Raw genomic sequence first — 18,056 nt, 5'->3', positions numbered from 1 at the left:
ATGTTCACTTGCCAAACTTTTCAGGGTATAATAGGTACCGAATTTGATGGTGCCATATGTTGCTTGTCTCAGTACGGCGGGCCAGATTCTAAAAGGAAATAAAACAAAATTTTGATTAGAAATAAATTTTCAAATTTTAAATTTGTTTTTGAATTAAAATTTATTTTTTTTAATTTCTTAGAGTGCATTGATTTTTTACATCTCAAATTAATTTCCAATACCGCAATGTGGGGGGTCGTTTTAATGGGGAAAATAACCGCATCATTATACCCCGCGTATGTAAACAACTTTATAATAAATAATAACAAAAAAAAATATAATAAAACAACAACAAAATTGTCTCGATACCCAAACAATTCTAGATTATTGTAAACATGTGCATCACATCGTTTATTGAATATTGTTTACATCAGCCAGCCTTCCAGCCAGCAACCGGGATTCACGTCACACACATTGGGCCGGTGGCAGCAGCCACCACCACACTGTGCTTATCGTTCGCTCATGCAAAACGAAATCAACAACAATAAAATATAAACTATATTTTTCATAAGGCAACAACAATATTTTGTTTATAAAAATCATGCAATTTTCAATTATTTGTATGGCTATCACACCATTCCAACCTGTCCCCTTTCTCCTCCCTAAATTCTAAGATTTGATTTTCCAAAATTGCACTTGACCGATATTTCATTTTTGTTTGTTTTGGTTTTGCATTTAAATGACATTGACTTATGGACTTGATGTGGGTTGCGGACGACGTGACAAATCACACCGTGACTAAGCATCAATTCTTAATACGCCGCTAATTTTTATTAAATATTTGGTTTTGAATGGTTTTTTTTTATCAATGAATTGACTTTTAGAGATTAGCCGGCCGCAATGGACTTTCGATGTTTACCGTTTGTTCTGCAGTACCTAGAAGTGTGTTTTGAAATATTTGGCTATTGTTTTTAATAGTGGTAATTAGCTGGGGCTATTGTTATTGTTCTATAAATATATAAAACATGCAAATAAATATTATAACCCAACTCGAGGCGAAATAATCCAAATATGATTAAAAAAATAAAATCAAATATTATTGAAAAACGAGTTGAAAATCCATAGAATATGGAAATTTGGGAATTATCTTTATATGGGGGGTACCCTAAAAAGTGGACTAATTTCCATAATTTTTTGTTAGAAATATATACTACCGGTTGAGAACCCAAAATACCTAATTACAGCCAATGCGGTTGAAGCCCGCACTTTAAATCGACAAAATATCGAAATTTTTGAGGTTCGGTAATATGGGAGGTACCATGAAAAGTGGACCAATATTGATACTACCAAAGAGAAACTAAAATACCAAATTACAGTCAAATTAGTTTAAAAAAAAGTCATCCAAATCCCCAAAAAATCGAAATTTTGGAGGTACTGTTATATGGGGCCTACCATGAAAAATGGACCAATATTTAAAATTGTTGGTAGGAAGATTTGTCACACAATGCGAATCCAAAATACTAAATAACAGCCTATTCAGTTAAAAAAAGTGATCCAAATCCCCAAAATATCGAAATTTTGGAGGTACTGTTATAAGGGGACTTCCCTAAAAAGCTGACCAATATTAATAATTTTTGGTAGAGAGATTTGCTACCCATCAATAAACCAAAACACCAAATTACAGCCAATTTGGTTGAAAAAAGTTATACAAATCCCCAAAATATCGTTATTTTTGAGGTTCGGTTATATGGGAGGTACCCTAAAAAGTTGGCCAATTTTCATAATTTTTGGAAGAATGTTTTACTACCCAATGAAAATTCCAAATACGGAATTACAGTCAATTCAGTTGAAAAAAATTTATCCAAATCTCCAAAATATCGATATTTGGGAGATAGGGTTATATGGAGGTTACCTTAAAAAGAGGACCGATTTTCATAATTTTTGGTAGGAAGATTTAATACCCAATGGCAATTCCAAATACCAAATTACATCCAATTTAGTTAAAAAAAGTGATGCAAATCCCCAAAATATCGATATTTTGGAGACTGGATTATATAGAGGTTACCTTAAAAAGAGGACCGATTTTCATAATTTTTGGTAGGAAGTTTTACTACCCAAAGAGAATCCAAAATACCAAATTACAGCCAATTCGCTTTTATCCCTCACTGCAAATCCCCAAAATACCGATATTTTCGAGACATATTTGTATGGGGGCTACCCTAGAAAGTAAGCCAATATTGATCATTTTTTGCAGGGATGCCAGGGTGGGCGTCTATCGTCATATAGTTGGTCACAGTGGGGCCCATTGTCATATGGACTCTATCATTTTGAGGTCACAGTGGGCATATATCGTCATTTTGATGGCCAAAGTTGGCATCTGTAGCCATGTACATGTTCAGAGTGAACCTTTATTGTCATATAGAGGCCTCTATCGTTACACAGAGGGTCACAATGGAACTCTATTGTCATATAGACGGACACAGAGGACTTTTATTGTCATATATTGGGCCGCAGGGGCCTCTATCTTCATATGGATGGGAACAGTGGTCCTCTATCGTCATATTGGGTCTCTACCATGCTATGGATGGCCACAGTGGGCTTCTATTGTCATGTAGAGCGTCACAGTCGGCATATATCTTCATTTCTAATGTCATAGTGGGCATCTACCATAATTCATATGGTCACAGTGGGCATCTGTCGTAATATAAATGGTCAAGAGGACCACAGTGGTTCTCTATAGTTAGATTGGAGGGCACAGTGGGCCTCTATCGTCATTTTGATGACCACAGTGGGTCTCTAACGTCATATGGATGACCTCTATTGTCATATGGATGGCCACAGTGGGCATACATCTTCATTTCTATGGTCACAGTGGACATCTGTCGTCATATAAACGGCCACAGTGGACCTTTATTGTCATATAGAGGACAACAGTGGTTCTCTATAGTTGCATAGAGGGCCACAGTGGGCCCCTAGCGTCATATGTATGAGTACAGTGGGCTTCTAGCGTCATATATATGAGTATAGTGGACCTATATGTGAATATTTCGAGGTTTTTTTTACAAATTCGTCTCAATATTTTACCCTGATGGGGCTTGCTTAATAAAACAATATTCGAAAATAATCCCTCCATGAAGTAGTTTTGAAATAGGTTTCGAAAAGGCCATATGTTTCCTAAAAATGCACAATTTAAAGTCTAAAATTTTTTTTAAATTATTGTTGATCCTTTCAAAAAATATTCTTTTAAATATCCACGCCTTGTTGGGCCTTTTAAAAAAGTATACTTTAAAAAATCCAAGCCTTGTTGGGCTAAGTACTATCATAATACAGGCAACGTCTATACATCTATCTAAAATACATTATAGTATTTAAACTTGCTATTTTTTCTAAATTTACTACTTACCCTGAATATAATGCCTTTAATCCCTCCTCGCGACTTATTTTAATCATGGCATCTGTCATGCCACGATAACGTAGCTGGGAAAATGTTTTATCATGTTTCTGACCTTGGATTTGTAGGCGGGTTTTTGTTGTGTCAATTGGAAAGGTGCCTAAAAATTAGAAGAGAAACAAGAAAACAGAAAACATCAATTTCATTTCTATGCAACAACAAATAAATTATTATATAAAAAAAATTACTTTCACGAAAAATAGATAAAATGTACTATATACCTAATTTGCCGGAATTTTACAATCTGTGCAGTATATGTAAACAAATTCCACCTAGGTGAAGATGTATCTACGTGGGTACATTAATTGAAAATGCAAACAAAGACAATAATACCCGCCGTTGCCGCTGCCGCTTTGTAATAAATCATGACAACAAATATGTATGTTTTTTTCGGACGACAAAAAACAACAATCAAGTGATAAGAACAAACACGAGACGACGACAACGACATTCACATGGCTGGCTAGAGGGTTGACTGCCGGAATGATTGCAAAAATATTCTGCTCCCCGCCGCCACCTCCATCTTTAGTTATTATGAATTTGAACATTAAACCACCCAATCAATGGCAACAACAAATCTGTGTGTTTACATTCCGATTTCTACTACCGCTCCCCGATATTGCCATGGGAATTACACAAGAAGGCCTACACTACTAGGAGACATCTCCATATTGTCTGCATCAGTTACTTCCATAAAAAAATAATTACCATTATTTCCCAGGATGTTGCGTCATGCAGATTCTTTGTTAAATTATTCTATAAATGCAATGATTTTCGTTTACATATATTTGTTAAGAACACACACAGATAATAGATATTCACTTACCAAATTCCGCAATAATAGATGCTAGTCCACCATAAACGAATGGCCGTAAATCACGTTTATCACTTAATTCCTGTTTCATTTTGTTCTTGGTTTGGTTTTTTTTATTAATAATCCTTTGGCTATGTTCGTATATTTCGTTTCGTATTTTACTCTAGTTTTATTTAATAATTTTCTGGCTTTTTTTCAACGTTCCGGTCGTGACATGTGCACGAAAGAACGTTTCGATCCGTTCAGAGTGAACAAGATTTACTTGGGTTTCTCAGTGAACCGACCATGTATAAAAGCGTTCCAAACGTTACGAATATGCAGGCGAAGAAGTAATGGGTGATAAAGCTGATTGCAAAGCAAAAAATATAGTCTTGTTTTTGTGTTTACGAATGTGAAGAAAGCAAAATAGGTGGTTGGATTGAAATGGGGAAGGAAGTAAAAAGCTGTTGTGAGTGTGTGACATCAAAGCCATGTGAGGTTAACGCCGTCAACAATAGAGTTGTCAGTTAATTAAAGTGTTTATAGATTTTGTGTGGCGTTTTGTGGCCAAATAATTCTTCTATCTGCAGCAACAAGATAGAAAAACGAATAAATGGATAAAATAGTGTTTATAGAAGTGCTCAATAGAAAAATTTAACTGATGAAATAAATTTAAAGTGTTCCTTTTGAGAAACGAACTGATGGGGTCGTTCAGTGACGAGATTTGTCATCATAAAGTATTATCTATTAAAATGCGGCTCACAGAACTGCCTGTCAAACACGATCAACGTACAAGGGGGGTATGTTCAGTGCTAACTAACAATAGTTTAAATTAGTCATATAGAAAAATAATGGTAAAAGGTAAAGGATTGTTCAGTGAAGAGATTTGTTATCACAAACGTCAAACTACAAAGTATCCTCTATTAAAATGCCGTTCACCGAACTGTTAACAATGTTCTATGGGGAGTATGTTCAGTGCTCAAGAACAATTGTTTAAATCAGTCCCATAGAAGAATAATGTTGAAAGTAAATTTAAAGAGTTCCATTTGAGAAAAGAAATGGGGTCGTTTAGTGAAAAAGATTGTCGATATTAAATCGTTGTTGTAATTATAAACATCATGACTCACACAGAACTGTGCAGTAAATATTATCTGCCAAAAATACCGTAATTACTATGGTGAGTATGTTCAGTGATAACTAACAGTTAACTGCCTATATTAGTCACAAATGCATTCATGAATGGTTACTTTGCTTTGAGGTATGTTCAGTGCGAACTTTTTATGTTCTTACAACAGAAAACAGCTGTGTTCACATGGTACAAAAATAAAAGGTATGTTCAGTTAAAGTTAATAAGTAAAATAGGGTAGGGCTGTTTTTACAAAGTATTTAAAAATGATAGGGAGTTAGAAAATGTCAGAGTTATCCCAACACATCAATTAGGATAACATAATTCTGATGTTATACACACTACATATACATTACCATGGAATAATTATGGAAGATAGTCTCATATGAGAAATTAATAATGATATCTATTTTTAATTTGAAACTCATATATAAATTGGAAATAAAATAAAAAATAAATTCCATAAAATTTTATGTACGTCGATTGCCACATTTTAAAAAATAATATATATTTTCTAAAGCTTTTATGTATTTTATGATGGACAAATCTTTATACAGACAAACATATATATTAATCAGGACTTGTGGTCAATAAAAGTCTATATAGTGAATATGTTAATTGTTTGATGTTCATTGTTCTCAAGATATACCTATTGGTATTACAACTTATATTTAAAGATTATAGAGGCAGTGGGTTTAAAATATAAAAAACTGAACACATGATGTAAGTACATTCCGAAAAAATGTATTTCCATTCAAATTCAGAAAGATCGATTTTGTCAAAATTAAAATTATAAACAATTCAGAAACATATGACCCTATAAAATTATGCCAAGATACATTATATACTCTTTATGAACACTACATAATCACCATTTCATATGGATCCCAAAAACAAAATTAAAATGTCCAGGTTTCATTAATGGCATTGAAAATATAGTTTTGAAGAGATCAACGTTTTTGTGGGAAAAAGGAAATCTTTTGCCAAGAAAAGCAATGATTCTGTGGGATCTGGAAAAATATTTCCCTCCGGTAATAGCATTCTTTAAAAAATCGACACATTTATGGAATCTTTGCAAAAAGAATGACACTTCTGTGGAAATAAAAAAGCATCTCTTATAATATCCACGCTTTTCATATAGCCTTAAAAATATTCGTTAAAAAATTCATAATTCTTAGGATCCTATTATAAAATATCTAACATTTTCTAATAATATGAAAAAATATTTTATAAAAAAACCCACCCTTTTGTGCAACCCTGAAAAATATCTCTTATAAAATTCAAGCCTTTTTAATAACCTTGAAAAATATTATTTAAAAAATCGAAACTTCTGTTGTATCTTGAAAAAACATATCTATTGTAATGTCAATGCTTCTATAATAGTCTTAAAAACTGTTCTCTAAAAAAACGACACTTCTGCGGGACCTTCAGAAAATATCTTTTATAATATCAACGTTTTTTTAATAGCCTTAAAAAATATCCAGTCTTTTCTAATAGTATAAAAAATCTTCTTTAAAAAATCGGCACTTCGTTGGGTCTTTGAAAAATATCGCAGAGAATATCCACGTTTTTCTAATAGCCTTCAAATTATTCTTTAAAAAAATCTACGCTTTTCTAATAGCCTTCAAATTATTCTTTTAAAAATTCAAGCTTTTCTAATAGCCTTCAAATTATTCTTTTAAAAATTCAAGCTTTTCTAATAGCTTTAACAATTATATTATTAGACCTTGAAAAACAATTCTTTAAAAATCCACGCTTTGTGTAGGCCTTAAAAACTCTTCTTTAAAATCCACGCTTTGTGTAGACCTTAAAAACTCTTCTTTAAAATCCACGCTTTGTGTAGACCTTAAAAACTCTTCTTTAAAAAATCCACGCTTTGTGTGGACCTTCAAAAACACTTGTTTAAAAAATCCACGCTTTGTGTAGACTTTGAAAAACACTTTAAAAAATCCACGCCTTGTATAGACTTTCAAAAATCCACGCCTTGTATAGACTTTCAAAAATGTACTTTAAAACATCCTCGCCTTGTATAGACTTTCAAAAATCCACGCCTTGTATAGACTTTCAAAAATGTACTTGAAAAAATTCCACGCCTTGTATAGACTTTCAAAAATGTACTTTAAAAAATCCACGCCTTGTATAGACTTTCAAAAATGTACTTTAAAAAATCCACGCCTTGTATAGACTTTCAAAATTGTACTTTTAAAATTCCACACCATTTCATGGTATTCCCTAGGGAATTTTGTAAACTTCCATTTAATTTTCGCGTTTTAAGTTTTGTGTCAAATAAAGAAACCGATTTGTTACTTACGTTTCTTTATATTTGACAGAAGAAGCCACTACCTACATAGTTCCTTTTTTTCTTATTCATCACAAGTTGCCCTACCTTGTGTTATTGTATCATGGAATGTACTCGCCTTTATAGTACTCTGAATAAAGGGTACGTTCAGTGAAAGCTTCCCATGTGTTATTGTACCCGGCCTTTATAGTTCATTTAATAAAGGGTATGTTCAGTGAAAGCTTGTCCATATGTTATTGTACCATGGTACGTGCTCACCTTTATAGTACATTGCATAAAGGGTATGTTCAGTGACTGCTTGCCAAAGATGAGTGTACATTTACATCGAACGCGTTTAATGGAAATTGTAATTTATTTGACATGTATATAAAGGATAAAATATATGAAATAGAATAAACTATTTTATTTAGAAATTAATGCGCACTTTATTAAAACGGAAGTCATAATATGGATAAATATATACCTCATTACATTAATATCATTCATTCATTATAAAAACATCTTTATAACTTGCATTTTTTGACAGCTCGTTCATCCAACAGCTGATGCATCCTTACCTTAATAAATTTACCTTGCTGCAACATCTGGCTATCCAAATGACCCGTTTTATTAAATTTATTGCAAGTACGACCCTAAAAAATAAGACACCAATGTTTTTTTTTAATTATTTTTATTTATTTTTTTTCTTTCGGTTTTTTGTTGTTGTTCTTGTATAGTTTGTCAGTTGTTACTTTTTTTTAAAATTATAATTGTTTTTTCATTTATTTATTACTGTTGTTTTTGTTTTTTTCTTTCTTGGTTTTCCACATTATCATACCATTACAGTTGTTGTTTATGCATTCTTGTTTTTGTTTTCTGTAAATGTCAATTGGTTTTTAATAATAATATCATTTTCTTGTTTTCAATCAATATTAACATATGTTATTATTACAATAATTATTTATGTTTTTTTTTCATTTATAATTTATATTTGGTTTTACATTTAACAGCAAATTTAACACAAAGCTAAGCATTCTCAATTACTCAATTTACCATTATTTATTATTATATATTATAATAATATTTTAATTATTATTATTATTTTTTACTTTTTTGTTTGGGGTAGGAGGGGGTTTGAATTTGGATTTCTAGCTTATTATAATATATATTTTTGTTAAATAGAATTCCAATAATTTTGGTTTTTGTTATGGGTTATGATTATTGATAATGATTTTTTGTTAATGATTATTGACAATTGTGTTTTATTTTCTTTTTCTTATAAATAAACATTTTTTTATTACTAAACATATATTTTTTTGAAATTAAATGTAGTTTTTAAAAGAAAAATTTGTGTTAAAACATCTAAAACAAATTTATTGAAATTGCCAATGAAAATTAACTCTGTGTTGCAAAAGTGTCCCTGTAGGAATATTTTCGATTGTGCCAATTGAGTATAGTTCACATGGCATGAATTGACATAATTTTAAATTGACAATAAACACAACGATTGGACACCTTTTTTTGGAAGAGTAATTAGAATATAAAACGTCATGTACATTAGAACTTTTTGCAGGGTTAACCTCTTTTATGAGGATTTATTTGACAAATACCCAAAGGAATTGACAATTAAAACCTACTCGGTTAACTAAATCCGGTACAATGTAAACGTACTATAATAGTAAAATTATTAAACGAGAAAAATTTGCATAAAATTATTATTTAGATTTACGGAATTTACTCAATTTCAAATGACGGAATTGTCAGTTGACATATATGTCAAATAAAATCCACGAGAGTTTTGACGTCATTTAAAACGAAAAAAAAATTCCAACAGCGCATTTCATGTAAACATAGCATTGCATAGGGTTTTTTGCATTGTGTAAAACGGCATTAACACAAAGTCAGCTGACAGTAGCAAGATTTGTTAATAAGGTCTCACAGCAAGCGAAAGTCAGCTGTTCTTTCTCAAGTCTAATGTCAAAAATATGGACCTTTGTTTTTACGTTTTTATAATGCAAGTCAATTCACAATAATGGATTTTGACAGCAAACATGAGAAGCAGCTGATATCCAACTGGTCTCTCTGGCAATAACACAAAGTCAGCTGACAGTAGCATTATCTATTAATAAGGTATCATTGCAAGCGAAAGTCAGTTGCTTTTTTGCAAGTCTAATGGACTAACATGTGGACTTTGTTTACGTTTTGATTATGGATGTCAGATTTTTGATATCCAACTGGTCCTTATAATTAGGCCAATGTCTCACAGCAAGCGAAAGTCAGCTGTTTTTCTCAAGTTTAATGTCAAACATGTGGACTTTGTTTACGTTTTGATAATGCAATTCAATTCACAATAATGGAATTTGACAGCAAACTTGAGAAGCAGCTGATATCCATTTGGTCTCTTGGATGACCTTATTAATAGGCCATGGTCTTACAGCAAGCGAAAGTCAGCTGTTTTTTTTCTCTCAAGTTTAATGTCAAACATGTGGACTTTGTTTACGTTTTGATAATGCAAGTCAATTCTCAATAATGGATTTTGACAAGAAACTTGTGAAACAGCTGATATCCAACTGGTCTCCCATGATGACCTTATTAATAGGCCATGGCTTCACAGCAAGCGAAAGTCAGTTGTTTTTTTTTTCTCAAGTTTAATGGCAAAAATATGGACCTTTGTTTTTACGTTTTGATAATGTAAGTCAATTCACAATAATGGACATTGACAGCAAAATTGAGAAGCAGCTGATATCCATCTGGTCTCCTTGGATGACGTTATTAATAGGCCATGGTCTCACAGTCAATTCACAATAACGGATTTTCACAGCAAACTTGAGAAGCAGCTGATATACAGCTGGTCTCCCTGGACGACCATATTCAAAGGGCTTGATTATTAGTATTTTTTTTGACATACAGACAAGGAAAGGCCTATTAATAAGGTCACCCACAAAGATCAGCTGCAAATCAAATGCTTCTCAAGTTGTCTGTGAAAATCCACTATTGTGAATGATGAAATAACAGCTGATATTCGTTAATAGGCCTTGTCGACAAGGGAACAATCTAAATCAAGTGTTTTTATTAAAACTGGCTGGATTTAAATATAACCCAAGAAATTTGAAATAAGGTCTCACAGCAAGCGAAAGTCAGCTGCTTTTTCAAGTCTAATGTCAAACAGCAAACTTGAGAAGCAGCTGATATCCCTGGATGACCTTATTAATATGCCTTGGTTAGTAGTATTTTTTTTGACATACAGACATGGCAAGACCTATTAATAAGGTTACCCAAAAAGATCAGCTGGAAATCGTATGCTTCTCAAGTTGTCTGTCAAAATCCACTATTGTGAATTGTTTCACTTTATGCAAAGATAAACAACGTTCACATTTTTGATATCTACCTTGACAAATAACAGCTGATTTTCATTTTCTGTGTGACATATCTTAATAGGCCTTGCAGACAAGGGAAATGACTATCTGAATCAAGTGTTTTATTTAAACAGATGTCATTTCAATGTAGCCAAAGTATTTTAAACTTTAAAGAGAATATTTAAACATTGTTTAATTACTATTTTCATTTCAAAATAAATTTCTTAAATGATATACTATTTCTCTGTAACTAAATTACCTAATTAATCAAATATTTTAATTGAGAGGGTGGAAAAATTGGTTTTATATAATAAAATATATTTACTCATGTTTACATTTTTATATGTATATATAAAAAAAATAAATATATACTTGTTTAGTTTTCATATTTTTACTTTTAACTGTTTTTTCTTTAATCATTCTTCTTGTAATTGATTTCGAAATGTATGTATGTAAATGCTAAATTACTAATATAATTTATATTTGTTTTTTAATATTTTTTTGTTAATTAATTTTTAACTAATTAGTTAAAATGCTTTTAATTACAGTTTACCTGTTTATGGGGAGTTTTATTTATTTTCTTTTTTTAAGAATTTAACTAATTGTTATGTCTCTTAGGTAATTTAATTTATATGCATTTTTCTTCTGTTCTGTAAGATTTTTTCAATATTTTTTACAATATGCCGAAAAAGTTGTGTGTTGTTATTTTTTGTTTTGTGGTATCCATTTATTATATTTGTATTATCAATGCTAATATTTATGTTCAAAACCAACTACTTATTTAGTTTATTTAATTATTTTTTTATATTTTTTATTATTAAATAAATATTATTTGTTATTTTCATTAATTATATGAATTGTTCTTTTTTTTTGAAATTCCATTTTTTGTTGAAATTTTACTGGGCCTCTCTTTTGTTCTAATTTTTATTTTTCATTCCATAAAAATGCTACAGGTCTTGTTTTAAATCTTTTCATATTCAATTTTAACTTCCTTTCATAATAATATTTTTGTATATTATCATATTGAATATTTACTATCAATATATATTAATAATTTATTATAAAACAAATACAATTTATATCTCTCTTTTTTTCTTCTAAAGTTTTAATTTTTGGTTTACGAAAACATTTTGGAAAAAATTCCCAAAAAAAGATTATACAAAATATAGTTAGATTTTTTGAAGAGAAAATATTAGATTTGATTGGAAAATTAGTTTTAAAATTAAAATAGTTTGAAATTATTCAAAACTACATTTGCTACTAAATTTACCTACAATAGGATTTTACATTAATTTTCTACTTGTTGGTGTAGAAAATTAATTGATTTGCATATATTTTTCCATTTACTAAAAAATAATTACTAGATAGAGAAGGTTGAAATACATAAAAGTGTGCCATATTATTGTGACATTATTACGCGCAAGATCTATTAAATAGGTCACTCAGCTAGCGAAAGTCAGCTGTTTTTCTCTAAGTCTAAGTCAAAAATTTTGACTTTGTTTAGGATTGTGACAGGAAACTTGAGAGGCAGCTGATATCCAGCTGTTCTCCCTGGATATACATTAGAACTTGTCGAGATAATAGTACGTTTACATTTAACGGGTTTGCGTTAACCCAGTGGGTTTCAATTGTCAATTCCTTTGCAAATATGCCACTTTATTAGAATTTATGCAATGGAATTGACAATTAAAATCCATTAGATTTACTAAATACGATACAATGTAAACATACAATTAAGTGTCTCACGTACCAGTTTAAGAAAGAAATATCATTTAGGTAGGATTTACATGGAACGTATTTTGTGTGAAATCATCACTTTATTATCGTTTAAATTTTTATTTCCTTAATAATAAAATTAAATTGATATTATATTCAAAATGTAATTGAAATTTCGCCTGGTAGAAATTGTAGTAGAAATTGTACTAGATTGTAGAAAGAAATGGCGACATTTTATTTATTTTCTGCATTTTTTGAAAAAAATGTCAAATAAACACAACAACTTGTTTATTTTGTATTTTATCTGACACAAGAAGCCACTACATACAGGGTTGCATTTCACCTCATTTTATTCTACATTTTATTTACTGTAGCATGGCACAATAAATAGGTAGTTCATTTAGCGCAGCCGTTGACTCGATTAACTTTCAAAGTGCGTAATTTCTACTTGAATTCGATGTGAAATGTTGCCAACCATGCAAAATATTACTTACTTACTTAGCTGGCTTGTTACAGAACGGTTGTTCCATAAGCCGAGCTTAAAAAAGATTTCCAAGCGCGTCGGTCTTGTGCGCAAGTCCACCAATTTGGAAGACCACGTTCCAAGATGTTGTTTTCTACTTGGTCTTTCCATCTAATTCGTGGCCTTCCCCTTCTACGGGGACCATCAGTAGGCTAATTTTTATATGCCTTTTGAGCTGGGGTATCTTCATTCATCCGCACAACATGGCCTAGCCACCGTAGTCGCTGCAGCTCAATACGACTGACTATGTCGATGTCCGCGTATAAATTGTAGAGCTCGTGGTTCATTCGACGCCGATATTCACCGTCGACGCAGATCGGCCCGTAGATCTTTCGGAGAATTTTTCTCTCAAACACCCCAAGCGCTGCCTCATCTACTTGCGTAAGTACCCATGCTTCTGATCCATATAATAGCACGGGTAGTATCAGCGTCCTGTAAAGTGTGAGTTTGGTCTGGCGAGAGGTGGCCTTGTTTCTAAACTGCTTACTTAGACCATAGTAGCATCTGTTGGCCATCACAATCCTTCTCCGAATTTCAAAACTGATATTATTCGTTTTATTTATGGCGGTACCATGGTATATAAAGTCTTTAACTACCTCGAAGCTGTAGTTCTCAAGTTCCGCAGTTGGTCCGAGTCTACTGGACGTCTTGCGCGTTGATACCATCAGCTTGGTCTTCTCGCCGTTTACTGCCAGACCCACTTTGGCAGACTCCTTTTCAATTTGTTCAAAGGTGGCTGTTACCGCTCGCAATGTTCGACCCATTATATCGATGTCATCGGCGTAGGCGAGTAACTGATGTTGTTTGGTGTACAGAGTGCCATTTCTGTTCACCTTTGCGTCTCGCATGACCTTTTCCAGTAGGATGTTAAAAAGATCACACGACAAACTGTCACCTTGTCTGAATCCTCGTTCGGTATTGAAGGGCTCCGATAGGTCCTTTCCTACTTTAACGGCTGACCTTGTGCCACTTAAAGTTATCCTGCATAGCCGTATTAATTTTGCAGGAATGCCGAACGCAGACATGGCTTTAAACACCTCTGAACGAATAGGGCTGTCGAATGCGGCTTTATAGTCGACAAATAGGTGGTATGTGTCGATGTGTTTTTCGTAGGTCTTTTCCAGGATTTGGCGCAGAGTGAAAATCTGGTCAATGGTGGATTTGCCAGGTCTGAAGCCGCATTGGTATGGTCCGATGATGTCATTGACCATTGGCTTCAATCGTTCACACAGCACACTGGATAGCACTTTATAGGCGATGGAAAGGAGACGTATTCCTCTATAGTTGGCACATATCGTCTTGTCTCCTTTTTTGTGCACGGGACACAGGATGCTGAGGTTCCAATCATTGGGCATGCATTCATCTAGCCAAATTGTGTTAATCAGCTGGTGCATGCTCCTGACCAGCATCTGGCCACATTATCTGAAAGCATTACGACACTCCTGATCGTACCATGGGTTTCTTGGTGGTGGTTTTTGGTACCCAATTGTTCTTTTTGCTGCAGTTTGTAGGGAGTGGGCAATTCTTTGCCATTGTGCTTCTATACTATTACCGGGACAAGAAGTGCTTTCTTCAAGCAGATGGGTAAGTTGAGCGGAGTAGGCCTCGGCTACCTGTTGTGTTTGCAGCTTTTCGACGTCGAGTTTCCGTGTTGTATTAGATCGCACCTTTGCTGCAACATTAAGACGGGTGCGTACCTTGGCTGCCACAAGGTAATGGTCCGAATCGATATTCGCTCCTCGGATCGATCGGACGTCTAAAACACTGGATGAATGCCTTCCGTCTATCACAACATGATCAATTTGATTTCTCGTTACTTGATCAGGAGAAATCCAGGTGGCCTTGTGTATATCGAGATGCTTGAATCTGGTGCTGCTAACTACCATGTTTTTTGCTGCCGCGAAGTCAATCAACCTCATGCCGTTGTCGGATGTTTCTTCATGGAGGCTGACGGCTTTCGACGGTGGGGCCAGAGATATTTTCCCTTCCGATTTTTGCATTAAAATCTCCTAGCAGAATTTTAATGTCATGGCCAGGGCAACGGTCATAGGCTGTTTCTAGGCGCTCGTAAAATATGTCTTTGGTCTGTTCATCTTTTTCTTCGGACGGAGCATGGGCGCAAATTATAGCAATTCGCTCATCTACTGGAGTGAATCTGGAGACAAGGTCTTTTATTCTTCTGCCAAATTCATGTCTCGTTTCATGGCAGCTATAATACAGGGCGTAATCGTCTGATTTACTTACGCCTGTCCCTTTCCATCGCATTTCCTGTAAGGCAATAATATCGGCTTTGTACTTCTTGAGTATATCCGCCAAAGCGAACACTGCCCCTGTTCTGTACAACGTGCGCACATTCCAAGTGCAGATTCGCAGATCGTGGTCCTTTATACGTTTGCGGGGCTCGTCAACATTAGGGGGGTTTGGGTTTCTTTTTCTTTGCTTTTTCATAGTAGGTTGGGTTTTCCGAGGGTGGGCAACTAACCCGACGCCTCAACCCATTTTTTTATAGTTCTTATGGGTGAACTCGCGGCACATGTTAGCTCACTATTTCATCGGGTGATGATAATAGCTCCCCAGGTGGCACCGCGGGGAGGTCAGTGTCCACAATTGAGATGAAAGAGGGACCAAGATAAGCCTGGGCTTCGCCATGTTAAAGCCAATCAGAGCCGTTGCTTGGTATCATCATCCCCTACGCCAAAATATTATAAGCGAAAATTTGACAGATGGCCGAGACAGAACAAAGGTTTTTGTTTTGATACACCACGTTATTATTGCATCATGTACTGTACCTACTGTTTGGATGTAAATACGGCCTATTATACTATATTTACATCAAACGTATTCTATGTAAATGAAGTCAAGAGACATTTGTACCAAATTAAATGACAGTTTACATGTCAATGAATGTTATTTTATCATACAACGGTGTAAATAAAGCATTAAATGTCAAATAATAAAGGAATATTATACTGTGTTTACATATACTTCTATTACACTGATAATGCCCCTTTCTTTGATATTTTGACGCACTTTTTTTTTTTTTTTTTGAGTTATTTCACCTTTAGTTTTGTATTTAAAGATGACAACATAAATCGTCACGCTTTTATGTGTTTCTACCTTCATTAATTTATTTTATACCCAAAATTTCTAAGTTATAATTTTAGTATATATGCATACTATATATATATATATATAATTTTCATATTACACACATCTTTTACTACATTTGTAATAAAAAGGGTCTTGAGGGTTTTCTATGTATTTCAAGGTTATGAAAATTAAGGTTATGAATTTTAAAAGAAAACTTTAATTGATTAAATTTGAATAATACAAAAATATTTTTAAATAAGAAACTATTTTAAAGTATTCAAAATGAGTTTATACTGTGTTTACACCGAAAGTGTTTTATTAAAATATGATTTTGTTGTTGTTGGCGTTCAAAAAGTGCAACAAATTGACCTTTTTTCAAAGATATTTTCGCAACTTTTGAAAGAAAATATGGATACAGGGTTGTGTATTTCCATGAAATTCACCTTCTGTATGACCTGATATTTGGGCCATGGTCTGTACTTTACTTTAGCAATGGATTTCTATATATATATTTTTTTGTCTTGAATACAACTCTGATATTTAGTTTATTTAAGGCCATTTTACACCATATGTGATTCATTCCGGAAAATTCGCCCCCTGGATGACCTGATATTTTTAAGAAATGGTATGTACTTTGGCAATGGTTTTCTACTTTTTTGTCTTGAATACAACTCTGATATTTACTTTATTTATGACCCCTTTACACCATATGTCGTTTACATATCTACTGTAATTTTTGTGCATCCATACGACTTTTTATTTTTACCATGTCATAATTATACAAGGTAGTCTCATGCAGTAATATATTTCCAATTTTTTCATAATTTTTTTTTTTTTTTTTGACAACATACAGATTTCAAAATTTAAATGAAAAATAATTCCTTCGAAATGTGGGCATAGCTTGTGTTCAGTGGCAAAAATTGCTAGATTATTTATATTTATTTATATCTTCTAACGCCTATATATACATTTCGAAGGAAGATATTTTCATTTAAATTTTGAAAGCTGAATACTGTCAAAAGCAAATTTATGAAAAAATTTTAAACATATGACTGCATGAGACTGCCTTGTATAATTATGTATGAGATACAAATTAAAAAAAGAGTTGCCATTATTAATTTTTGCGTTTTTACATTCGCACCTGAATATGTATTTTCATATGACATAACCTACAAATGTAAACGTCGTCATTTCTATGAAGCAATAATAAGGTGATGTATCAAAACACAAACATTCGATTTTATCCCGTCTTAATCTTTTAATTTTTTCTAGTAATATTTCACATGGTTGGCAACATTGCACATCAAATTCAAGTAGAAACTGCGCACTTTGACAGTTAATCAAATTGTCAGCTGCGTTAAATGGACTACCTTTTTATTGGGCCATGGTCATTTCTATATATTTTAAAATGTAAATAAAGTGACCTTTAACAGTGTGGTCAGGTCTAGGTTCAAGTGTCCGATCTTCATCTAAACAGTGACAAAATTGTGTGACCTTATTAATAGGGCTTGACCAGTACAGATATATGGTGCAATAATAAGGTGATGATGTTTTTTTTTTCTTCGATCATCTGTCGATTTTTATCTAGTCATATTTCTCGTGGTTAGCAACTTTGCAATGCACGTCGAATTCAAATAGAAACTATGCACTTTGATAGGATAGTCAGCTGGGCTAAATGAAGTTCCTATTTTTTATGCCATGACAGCTTGACAGCTTTTTTACAGATTTTTTTTTTTGTAAGAGC

General features: G+C 32.9%; 1 protein-coding gene across 1 annotated transcript; it reads right to left on the bottom strand.

The window, feature by feature from the left end:
* Positions 1–8: 8 nt before the first annotated feature.
* On the bottom strand, positions 9–4,338 carry LOC133330778 (mitochondrial uncoupling protein Bmcp-like; the record flags this gene model as incomplete). Its single annotated transcript, XM_061539188.1, has 3 exons — positions 4,257–4,338; positions 3,383–3,530; positions 9–88 (listed from the first exon to the last, which is right to left on the bottom strand). Coding segments are annotated over exons 1-3 (307 nt in total), but the record flags the coding sequence as incomplete, so codon positions are not given.
* Between the last annotated feature and the right edge of the window lie 13,718 nt (positions 4,339–18,056).

Source organism: Musca vetustissima, unplaced genomic scaffold (genome assembly GCF_032173495.1).
Source record: "Musca vetustissima isolate MV318-11 ecotype Yass unplaced genomic scaffold, APGP_CSIRO_Mvet_v1 utg231977, whole genome shotgun sequence".
Taxonomy (NCBI): Eukaryota; Metazoa; Arthropoda; class Insecta; order Diptera; family Muscidae; genus Musca; species Musca vetustissima.
The sequence above is the reverse complement of the archived record's forward strand: the minus strand, read 5'-3'. Positions and strand labels throughout refer to the sequence as shown.